Genomic DNA, 17,783 nt, shown 5'->3' on the forward strand with positions numbered 1-17,783 from the left:
TTTAGGAATTGCAGGCCACATATGTCTCTATGGCATTTTATTATTAAGTTTATTACAATAACCCTTTAAAAATTTAAAAACTGGATGTTTCCAGATTATACAAAGTAGGTTGTGGGCCTGATTTGGCCTTGCATTCAGTGTTGGACCTTGGTTTGTCCTTGCATTAACCAATGATTACATAGCTCCAAGGATTATGCTATCTTTCAAGAATGTAAAACGAGCCTGTAGAAACCATCTTTATGGTCTACTTTTATGAAGCACTACTTAGAATTTATACTTTAAAATATTTTGTTCATAATAGTAAAGGGAAGAAACTTGACAGAGAAACAGTTTCACAATTTTTAGAAAAATGAGAAAATACAAAAAGGTGGATACATTCTAGTCCCATTGTGAAGTCGATCATATAAGCAAAATCATAAAATACTGTGAATCTTCACATGATCTCATCTGAATTGTTGCAACTAAAAAATTGATGATTGAATAGCAGTAATCAAAAGGAAATACAGGCAGTCCCTATAGAATGAGATAGGTTTTATAGGTTTATTCTTAAGTTGAATTTATATATAAGTTGGAACAGCTACGTTTACCTATTTTCCTGCTCTGTTCTTAAGTGTGAGCAGTACTTCATTCAGGTGTCTGTAACTCAGGGACTGCCAGTATGGTATTCTATCCAATTAGTCATCTAAGAAGGAATTTATCATACAGTATTTTGGGACAGTTTTGCAAACCAGTGTGGTGAAACAGAAATAACCCTAGTGGTAATGGTGGGAAATGAAAAAGAAAAGAGATGAATAGGATGGGATTGGGAGGTCTGATGCAGCTGATGACTGCAGCCAGCACGAACTGTGGAAACAGCTTTATTTATTATATAGTATCATTAACAAAGTAAACCTTAACACCTGGGGTAAAGATTAACTTTAAGGAAGACGAGCTGTGCTTACCGGTAATAAGGAATGTATGCATGGGCTATGTGACTTCTGGCAGAGGAGCAAAGAATATTGTTATGGAGGAGAAGCAGCTGGGGGTGATGGGGGTGTTGTTCCCTGAATGTCTCTCTAGGCTGTGGTGGCTCTGCCACCTCACAGCCTATTCCCCATAGGACAATATGTTGGACATATGGTAAAAGGATGTTCTTTCATCTCTTTGTGCTCCAGAATTGACTGGTATTGTCTATAAGTGAACAGATTCCGAAAGTATAGAAAGAAATGAAAAAAAAAATAATTGGGTTGATCATTATAAATATTTGTAAATATAAAAATGGAAATGTTTTGCAAATTATAGATCAAAGAGGATGGCCAATCACTCAAATTATGAGTGATTAAAATTTTCCAAATTTCAAGCTTTCAAGTATTGATGTTTGACAATGCATATGCCAGAAAAAGAACAAGAAATAACCATAAGCTAGAGCATATCAGAGACCTGACTTACAATTTATAAGATAGGTATATTCCATGTCCATCCATGATAGTTCATAAGTACTTGTGTTCAGAGGACATGGCCCATTTTGGCTATATAACTTAAAAAAACAAGAAAATGTGTAGTGAATATCTGGGTTTGCTATATATTTTTTTTTGAACTTATGCAAATTACTGTATTGTCAGAAATTAAGAATACTTACAAATGGCTTTCAAATTCTAGAAAAATCAAGGAGAGAGAAAAATACATGTTTCAAATTCTGCTCATAAGTACACACATTGCTTGAAAAGCTACAAATAGCTCAAAAGACAGAAAATTATTTCTTAACTTCTGGAAAACAGAACACAGAAAGAATCAACAATATTTCGAACAAAAAGCCATTACAAACTAGTCCAGTTCAATGTAACTGATTTCTGTTTTTTTATGAAGTTAAGTTAGTAATACTTATAGACATGTTATCTTTTTAATGAAAGTTCTAAAAATCTGCTTTTAGTCCAAAGGTATTCAATATTTTAAAAACATAAGTAATTTGAATTCGAGAGAATTCGTTGGCCTCTCTTAATATTTCTTTTCTTTTTTAGGACAAACTTTGGACTTGGTCGGTTATAAAAAACACTTTTTTTAGGTGAATTAAAATTATTACCGATAATATATGTTAGGACACATCAATGTCTTATATGTTAGGATAGACCAATGCTTTATACATTGGAACATATGGGTTTGCTATATTTAAGTACTTACTAAAAATTCTAATGAAATTATTTTCCCTCTGTTCATCTGAACATTCTTTATAAAACGACTTCATATATTTTTAAAAGGTTCCATTAGATACAGATGATGCTTTTCCTTGTATACTGAGAATAAAGAAGTAGCTTCCTACAGCATTTTTTTCTGACTTGTGCTTTGTGTTAGGTTTTTGACTTACAAGGAGAAGGTATATTTTGAAAAAGTCTTAAAATTAACTGTTACATACTATTAGAATGCGGTTGAGAACTTGATCGCTTTATTGTATGATTTTTTAAAAACACATTTTGCTTGCTGTGTTTTGTTTCTTTATAATGTCATTCAATTCCATTTTGTTAGGCAAAATTAAATTTGTATATTGTATTTCAGTATTTCTTACCACTATTTTTATTTTTTTGGAGACATGGATTCTCACTCTGTCGCCCTGAGTAGAGGGCCTTGGCATCATAGCTTATAACAACCTCAAACTCTTGGGCTCAATCCATCCTCTTTCCTCAGCCTCCCAATAGCTGGGACTATAAGCGCTTGGCTAAGTTTTTAGTAGAGACAGGCTCTCACTCTTACTCAGGCTGGTCTTGAATTCGAGAGCTCAAGCAATCCAACTGCTTCAGCCTCCTAGAGTACAAGGATTACAGTATGAGCCACCTCAGTGCCTAGCCTCTTACTTGTGTTTTATGGTTTGTAAACAGGGACCTTTGTACTTGGAGAGTATAAACTACTCTGTCAACCCCATTTTGAGACTGAGATTGACTAGAGGAATGATTTAATTGCACAGTAGATATCCTTGAAAATGTGAATTAAATATTGCTGAAAACCTTTGAGTCTTTTTTTTTTTTTTTATGTTGCCCTTGTGGCAAATAGCTTTAAAATGAAGAATAAGTCAGAATATTTTCTCTTACATTGAGTCTTAGCTAAGAGCTTACTTGTGGTAAAAGATGCCTGTGAGAGACTGACAAGTTTTTCTACACAGGCAAATCTTCCCTATACTTCAAACTAAGGCAATAGAAGATTGTATTGAACCTCTTTTCTTAATTAGCATCACTGGAGCCTGTTAGGCAGACAAGTAGTGTATTTTCTGGACTTAGCATAATTCTAGGTTAATATAAATCAAATGGTAATGTGAGGAACTCCAAAAATCCATCTCCCTATAAAAGCAACAACACAACTCAAACTGGCAAAAACTGTCTGAACTTTTCCCAAATTCTGGCAAATAAACAAAAGCTCGTAGCGACAAGGAAAGTACTTAATCAAGAAACACCACTGAATCTTAGAACAGTGAGCTTTGGAACATTTAGCTATCCTGGTCTCATCTCTGTGGTAGCCTTGAAAATAACAGCCTCTGTTGTGATATAGGGAGTGGGATAGACCTCATTCACAAAGAATTGTAATTAACTTGTTTTGATCTGTCTGGTGGATTTCTGGAAGACTGGCTCACAAGCTTTGCCTTTTTCTCACCTAACTGGAAACTCTCCCAGTGCAAAAGTGACTACGTTGGGTGTGTTTGCCAAAAATATTTACCCACACATGTATTAGTCACTGCTGCCTGTGGCAAAGGACAACAGTTGGGCAAACAATAGACTTAACCAGAAAGCTGGGGAAGAAAGGTTGGGAATGAGTTGCTTTGGAGAATTGAGGGCTTTGAAATTTTGACATATTCTTGGGAACTCAGAAGGGTTATACGCACGCCCAGAGCAATACACATGCTTGGGAAAGACATGAGGAGGCCTTCAGTGTTCTCTTCTGGCTGACTTTAAGGCTCAGCACAAGCAGGAAATGAAGGCTACGACAATTATTAATATAAACTGCCTGGCTGAGTACTGAAGGCTTATCCCAGCACACACAGCCCACCTGCAAAGATGGGGAGAGTGGTTGCAGATGTTTAAGGAACCTTTTTTCTAATGGAATGAAACAGACTTCAGTGGCCACACAAAGAAAGAGACTTTGTAGAATAGTTCAGGAAAGTTATTAAATATGGAAACAACTACAAGAAAGAGTAGCAACAAACTCTGAGAATAGCGTGTTAGGGTGTGAACTAGTGAGTGTGTGTTTTGAGAAAGATTTCTCTAGACAAAGGTTAGGATAGATAGAAGGAAAACATTATTTTTTTCTAGATAGAAAAAGGGAAAACATGGAAGTGAAAGAGGGAGAAAGTGTTGGCAAAGAAAACTGGCTAGGGCTTTCTCCTTAGGAGTTGTAAAGAGGGTGCCTGTGAACTGCTTCGTCCACTTTTTCTTTTGTTACTGGCTTTTTTCAGATGTTGTGAAAACAGCTCTTTGCTCTTTCAAGAAAGGGAGAGAGTGAGGGAGTGCACACTCATTTTTTCTTATTTTGCTAGCAAGGCTGTCCTTTCATAGGGTAATATCAAATTTCTTATAGTTGCCACAATGTAGTATTCAAAATGTCTTTTTTTCTACAAAATTACATAAAGAAACAGGAAAGTTAGTAAGACAGAGATGCTTGGTCTCAAACATTTATCCTTTGGGAATACTGTGAAAATTGTGCCACAACATAAACATTGTCAAAGGTTGTGTTGCTTAGTCTCAAAAACATTTTTTTCCTTTAGCAGCTCTGTGACAGATTGTGTTACATAAAACTGAATCATTGTCTGTTTTTAAGAAAAAAGAAACAGGAAAGTAAGGCCCTTATACAGAAGAAATTAGCAGAAACTGTCCCCACGAAACATGAAGACTTTAAGCAAACTGTCTTGATTATGCTCAGAGAGCTAAAGAGAATGAGAAATATGTTATTAGAGACTATCAATATGGAAATTAGAAAAAAAGGAACTGAACAGAAATTCTAGAACTGAAAAGTGTAATAACTGAAATGAAAGATTCACTGGAAGTTTTCAGTAGCAGATTTGAGTGAACAGAACAATTAGTGAACTTGAAGATAAATTAATTGCATTATCCAGTTTGAAGAGCAGAGCATTGCAGACCTGTGAGACACCAGGGTACAGGCAGTCCCCAGGTTACAAACGAGATAGGTTCTTTAGGTTTGTTTTTAAGTTGAATTTGTATATAAGTAGGAATAGATACATTTACCTGTTACTTGTAATAGCATCTGTTTGTGTGATTCATAGATTAGTTGGATGTTTGTAACTGGGAGACTTACTGTAATAGCCTCTGTAAGCAAGTGTGAGTTGTATATAAATTGATGTGTGTAACTTGGGAACTGCCTGTAGACAGTGTAGTGGGAATAATAGAAGGAACAGAGAGAGAGATGAGCTGGAAAGATTTGCTATGGGCTTGATGTTTGTGTCCCTTCTTCCCCAATAGATTTTGAAATCTTTTTTTTTTTTGAGACAGAGTCTCACTTTGTCATCTTTGGTAGAGTGCCGCGGTATCTTAGCTCACAGCAACCAACCTCAAACTCTTGGGCTCAAGCAATTAATTCTCTTGTCTCAGCCTTCTGAGTAGCTGGGACTACAGGTCCTGCCATAACACCTGGCTATTTTTAGAGACAGGGTCTTGCTGTTGCTCAGGCTGGTCTTGAACCTGTGAGCTCAGGCAGTTCAACCACCTCCACCTACCAGAGTGCTAAAATTATAGGCATGAGCCACCATGCCCCATATGTTGAAATCTTAACTCCCAAAGCAGCTGTTCTCAACCTATGGGTCACGACCCATAGGAACTGTACTAAAGGGTTGTGGCATCAGGAAGGTTGAGAACCACTGCTCCAAAGTATTGGGAGAGGGGCGGTGACTAGGAGTTGGAGCCCTCATGGATGGGATTAGTGCCCTTATGTGTATGTAGGAGTAATGAAAGATTCTTTGCCCTTCTACCATGTGCGGACACAGCAAGAAGACTCTATGAACCAGAAAACAGGCCCTCACCAGACACCAAAGCTGCTGGTGCTTTGATCTTGGACTTCCCAGCCTCCAAAACTGTGAGAAATAAATTTCTATTTATAAACTGCCCAGTTTATGGTATTTTGTTATAGCAGTCTGAACAGACTAAGATACAAGATAATATCTGAAGAAAAAATGTATGGAAACTTCTCAAATTTGATGAAAAACAATAGCCCACATTTTAGAAGCTCAGTGAACTCAATTGAACTCAGTGGGTAAATTCCACATCAAGATACATCATAAACTGTCAAAGACAATCTTAAAAACATCAAGAGAAATAACTCATCACTTATAAAGATCCTTGATAAGATTAATAGCTGAGTGGAGTGATATATTCAGAGTTCTAAAAGAGAAAAAAAACTGTAGAATTCAGTGTCCAGCAAAACTATCTTTGAGAAATGAAGGGGAAATGAAGACTTTTTCAGATGAAGAAAAACTGAAGTTTTTCCGAAGGCTGGCAGAGTGGCCCTGTAAGAAATGCTAACGGGGTTCCTTTAGGCACAATTACAAGACATAAGGTAGTAGTTAAAAATTACATGAAGAAATAACACTGGTATTGTAACTACATTGGTGAATATGAAAGTCATTGTTTAGTGTACATTTGGGTTGTAATTCCTCTTTTTTCTTTTCTGATTTAAAAGATAACTGTATGAAACAAAAATTATAATCTACGTTGATGGGAGAGCACTGTATTATAGGCCAAGCGTGATGGCTCACGCCTGTGATTCTAGCACTCCGGGAGGCCAAGGCGGGTGGATTGCCTGAGCTCACAGGTTTGAGACCAGCCTGAGCAAGAGCGAGACCCCATCTTTAAAAAATATCTGGGCATTGTGGCGGATGCCTATAGTCCCAGATACTTGGAAGGCTGAGACAAGAGAATTGCTTGAGCCCAAGAGTTTGAGGTTGCTGTGAGCTATGATGCCACAGTGCTTTACCGAGGGCGAAAAAAATGAGACTCTTGTCTCAAAAAAAAAAAAATCTATATATATATGTATATATAATTTATGACAACAATAACATAAGGGTGGAGGAAATTATAGAGGAACAAAGTTTTCGTACACTATTGAAATTAGGTACTGATCCAAGCTAGGTTTTTTTAAAAATTAAAGTATTAATTATAATCCCCAGTGCAACCACAAAGAAAAATAACAAAAAATATACAGTAAAAGAAATGATAAAGAAATTAAAAAGGCAGAGATTGGCAGAATGTATTGAAAACATGATCCAGCTATATGTTATCTTAAGAAATTCACTTTATTTTATTTTTTGAGATAGGTTTCCACTCCTGGGCTCAAGTGATCCTCCTCCCTCAACCTCCCAAGTGTCTGGGACTAGAGGAGTGCACCACCATGCCTGACTGATTTTTCTAGTTTTTGTAAAGGTAAGGTGTCACTTTTGTTCAAGCTGGTCTTGAACTTTGGATCTCAAATGATCTTGGTTCAGCTTTCCAAAGTGCTAGGCACAGCCATTTTGTTTTTTAATTTTGAAATTTGTTTTGAAATTTTATATTTTATTTTTTTAGAGGTGGGATCTTACTCTGTCACCCAGGCTGAAGTTCAGTGGCATGATCATAGCTCACTGTATCCTCAATCTCCTGGGTTTAAATGATCCTCAGTCTTTCAAATAGATCCTCAGTCTTTCAAATAGGACTACAGGCATACAACATCAAACCCAGCTAATTTTTTTTTCTTTTTGGTAGAGATAGGATCTTGCTGTATTGCCTAAGCTGGTATTGGATGGGTTCAAGTGATCCTTTGATTTCAGCCTCCCAAAGTGCTGGGATTACAGGTGCGAGCCACCATGCCTGGATAAAATAATTTTAAAATATTGAAAAAAAAACTTGAAACTCATTTAGTGAGAGAGGAGTATTGTGTATTTTTAAAATACAGAAAAGCACATTTATAAGTTTTTATTTCTATGCTTAAAAATAGAAGTTTTGAAACTTGTAATGAGTATTCTAGTTATTAGAAATGTGTTCATGAGTGTTTGATTAAATATTTTATAGTCATATAAAAACAAATCCAAAAATTGATTCATTGTATGATTTTTTTCATTCGTTGGACTAATCTTTCTGATTATGTCATGTGAATTAATCAAATTGGTTTAGATTCTCCAAGTGTAAGTTAGCTGGCACTTAGAGGTATTTTTTTCAATGTATCTTTAGTAATTCAGTTTTATATAAAAGAAAAGTTGATTAAGTTGCAAATTTCTTTAGCCTGTTTGATAACAATCAAGTATTGAGAGGGATGATCTCTGGCATTTAGTAAAACATGTCATATTGTTTATTGGTAATGAAAATTTAAAGTTCTTTCTTTAATGCAATAGTCAGAGATACTAAAACTAGTTCTAAAAAATCTTTTTAAAGTATCTTTTTTGAGTTATCATTGGATGTCTTTTATGTAATTCTTATTTTTTCTCTCATTCTGTGACTTTCTAGGTTTAGTAGTTTTAAGTTTTAGAAAAGTAGCAGCTATTTTTCTGATTAGAAGCATTTAGTTCTCTTATTTGTTAATATTCTAAAATCTAGGTAGCCTTTTTGTCTGAAAAGAAAGAAACTTACACATAAGAAAACATTTCAGTGTATAAAAACCAGAGGTTCATCTATTTACAAAGGAATTTTTGCAATTAGAAGTTAAATTTGAAATATGTGCCACATCTTAATTTCTTTCAGGAGAAGGAAGCCAACATCCTTTTGGAGCCATGAATATCGTCCGAACTCCATCTGTTGCTCAGATTGGAATTTCAGTGGAATTATTAGACAGTCTGGCTCAGCAGACTCCTGTAGGCAATGCTGCTGTGTCTTCAGTTGATTCATTCACTCAGGTAATGCAATACACATGTCATTCTTTTCCCCCGCCTGGGCCCCACTTTATTAAGGTGTAATTGACAAAATCGTATATATTTATGGAGTACAATTTGATATTTTGATATGTTTATGTTGTGAAATGATGAAATTAAGCTAGTTAACATCTATCACCTCACATACTCATTTTTTTGTGATGAGAGCACTAATTTCTTTGCAGATTTAAAGTATACATTATTGTTTGCTATCGTTTCCATACTACACAACAGATCTTCAGAGCCTGTTCCTCCCGTCACACTGAAACTGTACCTTTGAACAGCATCTCATTTCCCTCCCCTCTACTCTCCAGCCCCTGCCAGCTATACCATTCTACTCCGCTTCTATGAGTTCACCTTTTTAAGATTCTACATGTAAGTGAGATCATGTGGTACTTGTCTTTCTATCCTTGGCTTATTTCACTTACTCTAATTTTGAGAGGAAAAAACTATTTCTATGCTTAAAAATGCAAGTTTTGAAACTTGTAATGAGTATTCTAGTTATTAGAAATGTGTTCATGAGTGTTTGATTAAATATTTTATGATTGGAACATCGTAGGAGGTTGGTAGATGTAGTGATGGGAACTTGTGCAGGTTCTTTCCTGATTCCTGCTCTTTGCTCAGTGAAATAGAAAGATCATCAGCTAAAATTGAGTGGAAAGGAGGTGTTGGAAAATTTGAAGGGACAATTAAGTTCTCTAGGAGAGGAGGAAGGTGAATGGACTAAGGAAAACTTATACGTTTGCTGGCACATTTTAGAAGGTTGTGGTCATGAATTTAAAGATAGATTTGTCATATAATCCCTTGAGAATGGACTAAATTAATGACAGTGTCTGGATCTCTATAAAGTTTTTTTTTTTTTTTTTTGTAAATTTAAAAAATAAACCGCTATGCTGAAAACAACAAATAATAACTTATAGTATCCTATGTAGACATTAGAAGTTTCTGGAAAATACACAGGTGAAGTGTTAAGTTATCCCTGGAGAAGGGTAAGACTTATTACTGTAACTAAGAAATTATTTGAGCTTTTTAATAAAGCACTTGTATTCTTTATTAAACATTTTATGGCTGGGTGCGGTGGCTCATGCCTGTAATCTTAGCAGGCAGCAGTAAGGTGCAGCATATTCTTTCTTTGTTTTAAAAAATACTAGTAAGGCCAGACACGGTGGCTCATGCCTGTAATCCTAGCACTCTGGAGGCCGGGGCGGGTGAATTGCTTACGCTCATGAGTTTGAGACTAGCCTGAGCAAAAACCGAGACCCCATCTCTACTAAAAAGAAAAACTGAGGCAAGAAAATCACTTGAGCCTAAGAGTTGGAGCCCAACAGTCAGAGGTTACTGTGAGCTATGACGCCAAAGCACTACCCAGGGTGACAGTTTGAGTCACAATAAATAAATAAATACATAAATAAATAAAACAAAAAACCCCCCATTTTATTATGAAACTTTTAAACACATAGACAGTACAAAGAATAGTTTTTACATTCCATAAATAGTTGTTGTTTATCTTCTCTGTGCCAGGCATTTTCTTTTTTTTTTTTTTTTTTTTTTTAAGTTGGTCCAACTTTATTGACACCTGTTACAGAAGACACAATTCAAAGAAGAATCATTGTTTGTGGTTTTCAGGTCTGTAGAAATCTGAGTTATATTTACAACAAAAGAATATAAAATACATTCATTGAAACTACAGTGTAAAAAGAAGTTTAAAAAGTGAACAATATGTCATTAAATTAAATGTTTACAAATAATTTCTTTCTAAGCACTTTAAAACAATTCAGATGACCAGTTTGAATTCAGTGAGAAAACCTACAAACACAAAACGTGTTTACACTGAGGTGCTTCAGACTTTGTTGCTAAATGAAAAAAAAAAAAAAAAAATTTTTTTTCCACATCAGGGAAAATTATACTGGACTTAACACTTTTAAATGAGCAATAAGCTCACAACATTAGAGAGAAATCACCTCTTGCCTTGTGAATGCAAAATAAATCCTCTAGACTCCCCTTTCTATAGAGATTATCAGCTCACTATCAAGGCTTGAACCTCAGCACAATTTGGAAAGAAAACAGACTTCAGTTAAGAATTGGCTAGAATAGACATCTCCTGCAGGGAGCTTCTGACTGTTTTGTTAAGCATTCTCTCAGTCTTCAAGCTCTTTTTTAAAACCCACTACATTCCCAAGATCACTGAAAGTGAAAAGAATAAATCAGATGGCTCTGATAGCAACTGTCATCATGCCAAGGCAATGTTGTAACTTGTGACTCTGGTATTTCATCCCATTTCCTATTGATAATGTCTCCTCCCCCCACCTTAAGAATATTTGAGGTTCTCCACATTACAAACTTATTTATTTTTAGCTTTAGGCATAATATTTACATTTTTTGAAAAAATGCATTTAGTAAATACTCTTTAAGCCCTGCACCTACTTTCCTGATATGTAAAGCATGGAAGCTTGGTGTCTCTGGGACTGTCTAAGGCTAGCTTTTGCACCAACTATTTAGGAAGATTCCGTGACAACTAAGTTTTCCTTTAGAGATCAGAATTCACAGAAAACAAATTCAGTGTGAAATACCTATTCCTAATTTAGAGCAAAGCTATACAACATAGCAAAATTCCATTTATTAAACTTGATCTCATGCAAACTTAAACAATAATTCCAGGCCCCAATATAGATCATGAACCTATTTAAGACTCAAACATGGTAAAACAAATTTCTAAATTTCTCCAGTCTTCCTTAAAGAAGTATAGTGTTTTAATCAACATTATAGATCAAATCTGTTGCCAAGGAACACAGTTTTCGACCTGGTCACAGAAAATCATTCTGGTAACCTGACACATGGCCAGGATTCTAATACTAGAATTAAAGGCATTCTTTTGAATTCTGTCCTTGCTTCCAGCTCAGTAGATACTGATCAAAGCTTCGTAAACTAAGCTGGTTTGAAGACCTTGGGTAATGTTCTTCAACAAATTCAGCAAACCAAAGGAGTTTTTCAGAGCTCTCACCACTCACTGGTTTTGTGCCAGTTTTCCATAGCCGCCTCTTCCAGCATCATAGTCTTGCCGATACTCATCTCGTACCTGGCCCCCAGATCGCCCACGTCCGTACTTGCTTGCCCTCCTTAAAGCCGGCGTCCCAATCTGTGCGAATGATCCCATCATCCAGACGAGTTCCATTTATGTACCTCCTGGCATTTTCTGCATCTGCTCGTGAATAGTATTCCACAAAACAGAATCCACATACTGTTTGTTTTTCATTTTATCCAGACCCATGATGATTTTATGTTACCGCTTTTGCTGAAGATTTCATAGATTTGTTCTTCAGTTGTGTAAAAGGAAAGATTTCCAACATACAACGTACAGCTTTTCTTCAGTAATTTTTCTTGTTCTTCATTGTCACCCCAGAAGTGCTGCTCCCGGTACTGGCTTAGCTCCTGGTAGGAGTCGCTGCGCAGCGCCTTCAGGAGGCCACCCGACATTATTGTGCCAGGCATTTTCTAAGCACAAATAAATACAAATGGGTAGACAAAATAGAGTGAGGCCGGTCTTTGTAGAGCTCTGTTTATACTAAGAACTGAGTTTCTTCCACCTAGATTTAACCTAGTTTTATTTTATTTATTTATTTTTGAGACTGAGTCTCACCTTGTTGCCCTTGTTAAAGTGCCATGGTGTCATAGCTCACAGCAACCTCAAACTCGGGCTCAAGTGATTTTCTTACCTTAGCCTCCTAAGTAGCTGGAAATACAGGTGCCTGCTACAGCGCCTGGCTATATTTAGATATGAGGTCTCACTCTGGCTCAGGCTGGTCTCGAACCTGTGGGCTCAGGCAGTTCACCTGCCTCGGCCTCCCAGAGTGCTAGGATTACCGGTGTGAGCCACTGTGCCTAGCCTTACTATTTTTTTTTTTTTTTTTTTAAGCAAAGAAAGAATATTCTGCAGCTCACTGCTGTTTGCTTTTCTCCTTTCCTTTTACTTTCCATGGAGCTACTCTTCTGACTTTATGTATTATAATATGCATAGTACTATTTTTGTATATGTTTAAACATGTTTCTAATTTAATTGTTCTCAGTTACTCTTTAAATTTTTATTAAAGTAGCACATATCCTTGGTTTAAATAACTCAAATAGTTTCATATACAAGAACAGCTCTCCTCTCTTATAACTGTTACTATTCTACTCCTGTTCTACTCCCCGGAAGCTATTACTTTCAGCCCTCTCCTTTTTTAACCTGTTTTTCCTAGCATTTGTTATTTCCACATATCAGAGAAAGCATGCTTAAGTCTGTTAGATACATTTTTTTCTGTTACAAATGTTTTCCATTGTCCCACCATTGCGAAACATGACGATTGTAGCTCTTGCTCTCCTGCTTCTGTTCTCCTTACTTTCCCAATGTAAATTTTTGTACTCAAAAAATTAGTCAATTAGTACTCAAAGTTTCATTATTATGGCTAGATAAATATTTTTCAAAACTGAGCCACATGTAGTACAGTCATTTTTTAAATAACTTCATTTTTCCTGGTTTCATTTTCCTCATTTTTTTCCTTTTTATATATTTCTAAGTTTCCATTTCTGTTTTATGCCCAAACTCTTCCAGTATAAATTCTCATTCAATATATTTTAACATAATCTCTTTCAAATTTATCTTGGAAATACCCTCTTGGAACTCTCCTTTTTTCTTTTTTTTTTTTTTGCCGTTTCTGGCCAGGGCTCGGTTTGAACCCGCCACCTCCAGCATATGGGGCCGGCGCCCTACTCTTTTGAGCCACATGCGCCACCCAACTCTCCTTTCTTTTTATTCTACTGTGATCTGACTATTCACTGGATCTGTTGCATAGCTGTAGTCTCGAGGTATTATTTTCTTTCATCATTACTATACAAATTCTCTTTTGTATTGAATCCCTTATTTTTTAGTTTTTCTATTTTTCCTTCTTGATTTATTCTTTTGTTTGTTTTAAAAGTAATAAATGATATCATTCTGTACAATTTACTGTTCATCAACAGTTTCTCATTTCTATGTTGATGTATATATATTTTCACTAACATTTATCAAAACCTTAAAATTTTGCCAAACTGGTGAGTGAAAATTAGAATATTATTTTGGTACATTTTGGGCTGTGTTTGTTATTTCTTTTCTTTCTTTCTTTCTTTCTTTTTTTTTTTTTTTTTTTTTTTTGTTGGTGGGAGACATTGCCCAGGCTAGAGGGCTGTAGCATCAGTAGCTCACAGCAACCTCAAACTCATGGGTTCAAGCCATCCTCCTGCCTCAGCCTCCCTAGAAGCTAGGACTATAGGGCCTGCCATAATGCCAGCCTAATTTTTCTATTTTTAGTAGTGATGGAGGTCTCCCTTTTGCTCTGCTGATCTTGAACTCTTCTGCTCAAGTGATCCTCCTGCCTCAGCCTCCCAGAGGACTAGGATTATAGGTGTGAGCCACTGCACCAGGCCAAGGAGTTTTTTTTTTTTTTTTTTTTTAATATTTGAGAAGTCTTTCTTTGATATGTAAAAATGGTATTACCAGCTTGTCTAGCATTTTTTCCCGTGTATTAGAAAGACTTTGTTTATATTCTGAATTAAATCTTTTTAAAGTTACATTTAAAATTTTTTTATTGCTGGTGTGCAGGGCTGTTGTTGATTTTTTTCCTGATATTGATCTTTTAGTTAGTGTCTTAACTCTGATATTAATTCAAGTACCCTAAAATAGTCTCTTGGATTATATTACCCTCATATTATTATTAAACAAATTAAAAAACCTAATTAAGATGATTTTGCTTTAAAAAAAATGCTTTCTCTTATGTAGGGAAGAGTCAGCAGGAGCCTTCATGGCTGATTTTATATATTTGAGAAAGAGATTTCTGAGTGAGTATGAAGTAGTATTATCTGTAGAAGTACATATACATTTAGATTTAGTACTTAAAACTCATCTGGTTCTCAGGAAATATGAATCAGTTTACTTTTAGCTTCTACCAGGGAGACATGGAAGATTTTAGTGAATGTATCCATTTTAAGGTCAATGGGAAGAGACAGATTAGGAAATAGAATAACACTACCTTTCTTTTATTTTTAAAGATGGGAAATAAACAGTTGTTCCTTTATAAGTTTAAACTCTTTCTGGAAAAAAAAAAGTACTTCTTAGAGATGGTTACTATTTTGTATGAGAAAAATAGGTTGATTTGAGGAGATCGACATTTGAGTGGGAAAACTTAGTGGATGGCAGATGTGGGAGGGAGGGAAATATTTTGAGGGAAAAAACTTTTCCTTTTTTCTCCCTAAAGTAAATAACATATTCTACAACATCGTTTTATAAGTCAACAAATATTATGACTAAACTTTTTTTCTTAAGTTTAGAAAGCCTTGATGTGTAATAAACATGTACATTTAGGATATCAGGGCATATCGTACACTGAACATTAAAATAATATTTTAATGCTTTACTTACAGCATTAGATTGATTGTCTTAGAACTTCGTAGTCCTTAAAACCAAGTTAATACAGGAAAATTTTTAATTAAAAACATCAGAGCCTAAATGGAATATTTAATATAATTCATTTATCTATTATTTACTTTTTAGTTTACACAAAAGATGTTGGACAACTTCTACAATTTTGCTTCATCATTTGCTGTGTCTCAGGCCCAGATGACACCAAGTCCCTCTGAAATGTTCATTCCAGCAAATGTGGTTCTAAAATGGTATGAGGTATTCTCTGTGTCTAATATTAAGACTTTCAGCAACTGTGTATCTATTTTACTTGTGAATGTATTCCTTTTATAACATTTAAACATATACTTTTATTGTGGATATCAGCATACATTATCATTTACATTCCATTACAGTGCGTATTATAGAGTTCGGATTAGAATTGTTCTTACTCTAAATATTCTGTTTATATAGTACCATTAGGAATTAGAAAGACAGGAAAATACAATTGCTTATGTTTTAGGAACCACCCTATTAAGGATTGTAAATTTTTGTATATTTTGACTTGTAAGTACCATATATGAGACTTGAAATATCAATCGAAACTTTTTTTACTTAAATTTAGAAAGTCTTAATCTATAATTAAGATGTACATTTGGGGTATCAGGGCCTATTACACCCTGAATATGAATGACTAATGAATTTTTTCGCCCAACTTTCCATGTTTCTGTTTTGTAGGAATTTCTTTTGACTTTGAGTATCCCAGTGGTGGGGGAATGCTTAGGAGGAGTTTGTTGAGAAGTGATTGGGTGGTGTAGCATGGAGAGCACTGAAATGTACTAGGTCTGAGCTTTGTCACAATGTAGCTATGTGACCTTTAGCAAATTACTCTCATCTGCTCATCTATGGTAAGGGAATATGATTTGATATTTTCCTTAAGTTCCTTCTAGCTCTCAAATTTGCAGAAGATAATTATTAGAATTTATGACTTGTGTTCTGATAAAAGCTAATCAAAACTGCTTTCAAATATAGATTGCTGTTTTTGCTGTCTTTTTAGAAGAATAATTATCTCTTTAGTTTATCTTAGCCTTTTAGATAATGGCATGTAAAATTGTTTTTGATAAGTCATTTGGCAAGTTATGAAGGTCCTATTTTAGTTTTCCTATAAATAATATGGATTTTCTTTTCTAGGTATGAAAACTTTCAAAGACGACTAGCACAGAACCCTCTCTTTTGGAAAACATAATTCAAGTAAAATTTTTAATGGATTCTGAAATTGGCCATGTTTTGAAGATGAATGACTCCACTTAAAGCATAAAGTCAAAAGGATCATGAAACCTATGTTTAAAAATTGCTTCGTGACTGTGAGGATTAATTAACATCTTATAAAAAATTAAAAACATCGAAAAATGAATATGTTTGTCATTATTGACCTCCCCCCAGCCCCCCACTTAAGCTTACAATACTATTCACAGGCCAACATTTTATTTTGGCTATCATTCTGTTTTTACGTAGACATAGCCTGTTCACGACAGTAGTATGCCAATGCCATTGCTTATGTAATGTTTCAGTTATTTTTACAGCTGTTTGCTAGAGTAATTAACTTTAAATCTGCTATTCTGAAATTTGGGAAACTTTGGAAAAACATCAAATATACATTCTTAGATATAGAAAAATTATTTCCAAAGAGTAGTAAGATTATAAGTTTTCACAAAATTGGCTGGCTGTCAGGTTTGATATGTGCGATTCATACACTTTGTTTAATAGAATTGCCATGAATAATAGTGATGAACTTATTTAATACTAGTAATGTTATGAGGCAGTTATATGTACTTAACATAGGATTCATATGTGTATGAAGATAGAACCTTTGTGTTTTATTTAAAAGGGAACCCTTTGATTCACGTATGCTGGTGAAGCCCATTTGGCCAAAGACTTCCGAGATCTCACCTGTAATGAAAGCTGGGTTTATTAGCTTGCTGCACAAACGGAGTATGTACACCAGAGGAACCGTGAGGAGTCTCCAAAGAAAGGGTACATATAGGAATTTGGGGCCTGGAGTTAGTTTGGGATTGTCTTGGCAGACAGATAATGGTGAAAATTTGGAAATTAAAGTCATTGATTTCAGAACACATGAATCCGTGCTGAGTTGTTCGTTAGGTCAGTTTGTGGTCTTGAAACATGAATTTGGCTGAGTTGGCATTAAGAGTTTAAGCTTAGGTAGTTTCTTGCATTGTCACCAGTTAGTATATTTTGTAAGTTGTTACGTTTTTGCCTGTTCTCAGTTCTTTTCTAGTCTTTCTTCATCCTGGAGTTGAAGTTCAAACTATCATCTTTCGGAGTTGTGATCAAACTACATCTGTATTGCTGTTTACTGGGGTGTGATTGTGTGCCAGGTTTCGATAGCAGTGGCTAGGTGCAGGTCTTGTTAATGAATGATCATTGTTGTCTTACCCCATTTTCTGTTGTTTATAACAGACTACCTGAAACTGAGAAATTTATGAGGACAACAAATATATTTCTTACAGT

General features: G+C 35.2%; 1 protein-coding gene and 1 pseudogene across 1 annotated transcript in view; one reads left to right on the forward strand and one right to left on the reverse strand.

Annotated features, from left to right (window-relative positions):
- Nucleotides 1-16,668, forward strand: part of HIKESHI (heat shock protein nuclear import factor hikeshi) — a 42,530-nt gene extending 25,862 nt beyond the window's left edge. Inside the window, exons 3-5 of the mRNA XM_053562007.1 lie at nt 8,679-8,830; nt 15,408-15,526; nt 16,446-16,668. Coding sequence (XP_053417982.1) covers nt 8,679-8,830; nt 15,408-15,526; nt 16,446-16,500 — 326 coding nt within the window. The 3' untranslated portion in view covers nt 16,501-16,668. The remainder of the gene's footprint in view (nt 1-8,678; nt 8,831-15,407; nt 15,527-16,445) is intronic.
- On the reverse strand, nt 11,788-12,319 carry LOC128565512 (nuclear cap-binding protein subunit 2-like; annotated as a pseudogene).
- Nucleotides 16,669-17,783: the final 1,115 nt, after the last annotated feature.

Source organism: Nycticebus coucang, chromosome 14 (genome assembly GCF_027406575.1).
Source record: "Nycticebus coucang isolate mNycCou1 chromosome 14, mNycCou1.pri, whole genome shotgun sequence".
NCBI lineage: Eukaryota > Metazoa > Chordata > Mammalia > Primates > Lorisidae > Nycticebus > Nycticebus coucang.